Source organism: Brassica oleracea, chromosome C8, assembly GCF_000695525.1.
Source record: "Brassica oleracea var. oleracea cultivar TO1000 chromosome C8, BOL, whole genome shotgun sequence".
NCBI classification, from domain to species: domain Eukaryota; kingdom Viridiplantae; phylum Streptophyta; class Magnoliopsida; order Brassicales; family Brassicaceae; genus Brassica; species Brassica oleracea.
The window spans coordinates 20575904-20580555 of NC_027755.1; the positions used below are offsets into that span (position 1 = coordinate 20575904).

The following is a 4652-nucleotide window of genomic DNA, read 5'->3' on the forward strand; positions in this document are numbered from 1 at the left end:
TGCTATATTATTTATACCTTAAATAAATAGATATGTAAATAAAATAATTTTCTAAATATTTCTCCCATTTCATTATATTGGTGATTCACAATATGAGGATTTTTTTTTTGTTTTTTACATCAATTATTTGAAATGATTTAAAACAGAAATATAACCAGAACCGAAAAATTTGAAATTTTTATATATCCATACCACACAAAATATCAAAATATTCAATCACTTTAACCAAAACTCAACTTCATATATAACCAAAATTGTTCATATATTTCTAAACCAAAAACCACAACCAAACTGAAATCAAAAACCAATAAAAGCAAATTAGAGTCGAACGAAAACCGAAAATATTTATAGCGAAATAAATTAGTTAACAAACAGTTATATCAATAAATTTGTCAACAAATGTCAAAATCTAGTGATAACTTATAACAAAATATCTAATGAATTATCATGCATGCATCATGCATCGTGTTTCTACAAACCATAAGAGAGTTTATATCTTCTAATAATCAGAATCTATAAAATCATATAAAAATGATTTATGTACACAGAATATTTTTAATGCATCTTCAGAATCCAAAAATTCAGAGAGTCACAGACTCACAGGTGCTAGCTTTTGCCGGTGGTTGAAGGCTTGAAGCGTCGTGATCACTTGAGACCTAAGATTGCTCTCGTCTTGTCTTCCACTAGACATCGTAATCAAGAAGATTAATAGCTTTTCCATTTGAATTCGGTTCAATTTGATTAAATTTGTTTGGTTTCTTAAATCAATATCGGTTTTGATTCGGTTCGGTTCACTTAAACCGAATTAACATTAGTAATAAAAAGATTCAAAGCACAAACCGACGACGGTGACCATTGTCTTAATCACGTGGCACCTTGTCGGAAACTCAACTTCCATTGAGAGTGGCGTGAGAACAAGAAGCAAGCCAGAGGTTTCTCTTATGATCCTTGATCGTGCAAGGCAGATCGAGATTTGAGGGATTACGAGTATCAGTTATCGTTCTTCCGTTGGACACTGTTTCGGATCTCACCTCGCAGATCCTCCACCGTCTCCGGCGTAATGGATCCGACTTCTCGACCCGCCGTTGTCATCGACAACGGAACGGGGTACGTAAAGTTTCGATTTTTACAATCATGCGCATAAGGTGTTCGACAAAATGCCGCAACCAGATTCATATTGCGTATTGCAGGTACACGAAAATGGGTTTCGCGGGCAATGTGGAACCGTGTTTCATTCTTCCAACGGTAGTTGCAGCCAACGAGTCTTTCTTGAGCCAAGCCAAGAGTTCTTTAAAGGGGTCTTGGGCGGCACAGCACAACGCTGGAGTTGCGGCGGATATGGACTTCTTTATCGGAGACGAAGCTCTTGCGAAGTCGCGGTCCAGTAGCACTTATAATCTTCGTTACCCGATCGAGCATGGTCAGGTTGAGGATTGGGATGCTATGGAAAGGTATTGGCAGCAGTGTGTGTTCAACTACTTGAGATGTGATCCGGAGGATCATTACTTTCTTCTCACTGAAAGCCCTCTTACTCCTCCTGAGAGTCGAGAGTACACTGGAGAGATTTTGTTCGAGACTTTTAATGTTCCTGGACTTTACATTGCTGTTAACTCGGTGCTTGCACTTGCTGCTGGGTACACAACATCAAAGGTAGGTGCCTAGGTGATGCATTGTCTTTTCTACATGTTCTTGTGTTGTTCGCTGGGATAGTAACGATCTGTTATGTTTGCTTGTGGGCTGTCTGAACCTTTCCATGTTGTCAATAGTTGATTATACTCTATTCAGTTTTGTTTTAAGTGGGATGAGTTACTGAAAGATCTTGTCTTTTGTTCTGTATTGTTATGCTCGCCTATTTATTTGACTTACAGTTCTTCTTAGTGTGAGATGACAGGGGTTGTGGTGGATGTTGGAGATGGGGCGACTCGTGTTGTGCCTGTTGCAGAAGGTTATGTTATTAGTAGCTGTATCAAGTCAATACCAATTGCTGGCAAAGATGTCACCCTCTTTATCCAGCAACTCATGCGGGTATGCACTAGTGTATAGTTTATAATTGGTATGGTGTTTACTGGTTTAAGTTGATGTATTACGTTCATGGAACTTCTCATTTCCTTATTTACTGTAGGAAAGAGGTGAGAATATACCACCAGAAGATTCATTCGATGTAGCCCGTAAAGTGAAAGAAATGTACTGCTACACTAGTTCAGACATAGTAAAGGTAATGCTTACTAATTTTATAATGATTGACGTTTTAAGTTAAAATAATACTAATTTTATAATGATTGATTACTGGCATGTATGCTGAAAAGGCCTTTTAAACACATGAAAATTGATATGGTTGCAGGAGTATAATAAACACGACAAAGAACCAGGAAAGTATGTCAAACAATGGAAAGGTGTTAAGCCAAAGACTGGTGCGCCGTACACTTGTGATGTGGGATATGAACGGTTCCTTGGACCCGAGGTTTGTTACCATTTCTCTGTTTCCTAGGATGATGATATGGCTAGAATCGGAGACCATGTTTCTTTATTGGTGCATTATAAGTTATAACCAAGGCAATTCCAGTGTTCTTAGCATTTTGTTTTGATTACTGAATAATGTTGATGCTCTATCAATTCTTTTGTTATTACTGGTGATATGTTGAGGTTTTGTGTGTTACAGATCTTCTTTAATCCAGAGATATACAGCAATGACTTTATAACTTCTTTACCGGCTGTAATAGACAAGTGTATCCAGTCTGCACCAATTGACACACGAAGAGCTTTGTATAAGGTCCGAAACACCAGGTTTGGTCAGATGTATCCATTCTGCGTATACCTTTTTTTGGTACTGATGAATTTGTGAAAATCATTTCAGAATATAGTATTATCCGGAGGTTCAACTATGTTCAAAGATTTCGGAAGAAGGTTACAAAGAGATCTCAAGAAGATTGTTGATGCTCGTGTTCTTGCTAATAACGCACGTACCGGTGGTGAAATCACGGTAAAATATTTGATGTCTGCAAAATAAAAGAAACAGATATATGTGGCCTATGTTAGTTATATATTAACCACTGTTCTGTTTCGTCTGTATTGATATTTATAACAACAGTCTCAACCTGTGGAGGTTAATGTCGTGAGCCACCCGGTCCAGAGGTTTGCAGTTTGGTTTGGAGGCTCCGTGCTTTCATCAACTCCTGAGTTTTTCGCGGTATGTAAACAAGCTATTTGTGAATTTCTTACTTGAATTGAATTGTCACCGGTTATAAAGGACTAGAACGGTTTAGAGAACATCTTTATTTAGGAAAACCAGACTCATGGTTTGATTGGTTTGAAACAATCGATGTGCTTCTTCTTTTTTGTTATGGAAGAGTTGCAGAACGAAAGAGGAGTATGACGAATGTGGAGCAAGCATATGCCGAACTAATCCGGTGTTCAAGGGGATGTATTGAAATCAATTGAAGCTGCGTCAGCATCATCTTAGATCATGTTAATGTTTGTTTGAAACACTATTTTAGTTACTTGCAACTCAAGATATTTGTCTTTGTCTTTAGGGTTCATGAGTTCACAGTCAAGTGTAAGCTAGGGTTGATGTTGAAGAAGTCATTATTTTCAGACAAAATAAAAGAATAAAGTATGTAGAAGTCGGCTTTGTTTCTTCTTTGAAATGTACCACACGCATCAAATCCCATAAAAGTGATTGCACCTATTTAATTTGTCGATGTCACTGTTTTGGATCTACAGCTGCATAATCGGTGCCGGTGATAACCGATCGATTTTTACAGACCAGAGAGAGATTTTTCACCTTGTAATATTTGGGAAGAGTAAATATTTAAAACATTTTGATAAGAATTCTGAATCCCTTTTTGTTTACTATTCGATCTATTTGTCTCTCTTTTTTAACTGTTGACTGATGTGTTTTGCTTTTCTATATGTCCGAATAGTCATCCAGTTAAGTTAAGAGTTTCAATTTATGAACTATGGATTTATCATTTGATAATATTTTATTGATAACTTTTGTATAAAAAGAATTTGATCATTCAATCTCTGACTTTAGATCTAATCTATTCATTAAAAATGTAATAGATTGACTAGAAAAATATCAATTAATGATCTTTTCTTTAGCCAACAACAATTGATGTTAAGCCAATTTGTTGATGTTTTAGATCCGCTCGTTATCGATTATATATAACTAGTATGTTTCCCGTGCTTATCTCTGCACGGGAGAGGTTTACGACAAGGAGTCTTTTCATATTTATTCTATGCACGGAAGTGCTCGTTAGCCTTCTTAATCAAGCAGAGAATTAAGGAAAGATAACGGGGATGCGAGCCGCTCGTGCTTGCCCCTCGGTATCTCACCTTCTTTTTGCTAATGATAGCCTTTTCTTTTGCAAGGCGGAGCCCCGTGATTGTGAAGAAGTTATGAAAGTAGTAAGGAAATATGAGAAAGCATCAGGTCAACGTATTAATTTTGACAAATCCTCATTACTCTTCAGTAAAAGGGTTCCAACGAATGATAGGCAGCAAATCAAGGATACTTTTGGTATACAAAATGAAGGTGGGATGGGCTCATACTTAGGAATCCCAGAGGACATCAGTGGATCAAAGTGTAAATTATTTGCTTTCTTAAAGGACAAGCTCCTACACAGAGTGAATGGCTGGACTGGTAGATGGTT

General features: G+C 37.1%; 1 protein-coding gene across 2 annotated transcripts; it reads left to right on the forward strand.

Moving 5' to 3' along the window:
• Window positions 1–855: 855 nt before the first annotated feature.
• Window positions 856–3705, forward strand: LOC106308060 (actin-related protein 3). Of its 2 annotated transcripts, none has more exons than XM_013745178.1 (9): window positions 856–1107; window positions 1191–1650; window positions 1879–2025; window positions 2123–2215; window positions 2342–2461; window positions 2660–2770; window positions 2855–2980; window positions 3089–3187; window positions 3356–3459. In XM_013745178.1, exons 1-9 carry the CDS (start codon window positions 1061–1063, stop codon window positions 3371–3373), a joined length of 1221 nt encoding a protein of 406 aa, XP_013600632.1. In that variant the 5' UTR covers window positions 856–1060; the 3' UTR covers window positions 3374–3459. The 2 variants fall into 2 exon arrangements, with proteins under 2 accessions (XP_013600632.1, XP_013600633.1); XM_013745179.1 differs by having other exon boundaries at window positions 953–1107; window positions 3348–3705.
• Window positions 3706–4652: the final 947 nt, after the last annotated feature.

Bases quoted from the DNA above. Each gene is read 5' to 3' on its own strand.
- LOC106308060 (XM_013745179.1), top strand. From the start codon at position 1,061: ATGGATCCGACTTCTCGACCCGCCGTTGTCATCGACAACGGAACGGG. The intron at 2,771-2,854 runs GTCCGAAACACC...AAATCATTTCAG, and splicing joins CACGAAGAGCTTTGTATAAG to AATATAGTATTATCCGGAGG. The intron at 2,981-3,088 runs GTAAAATATTTG...TTATAACAACAG, and splicing joins GTACCGGTGGTGAAATCACG to TCTCAACCTGTGGAGGTTAA.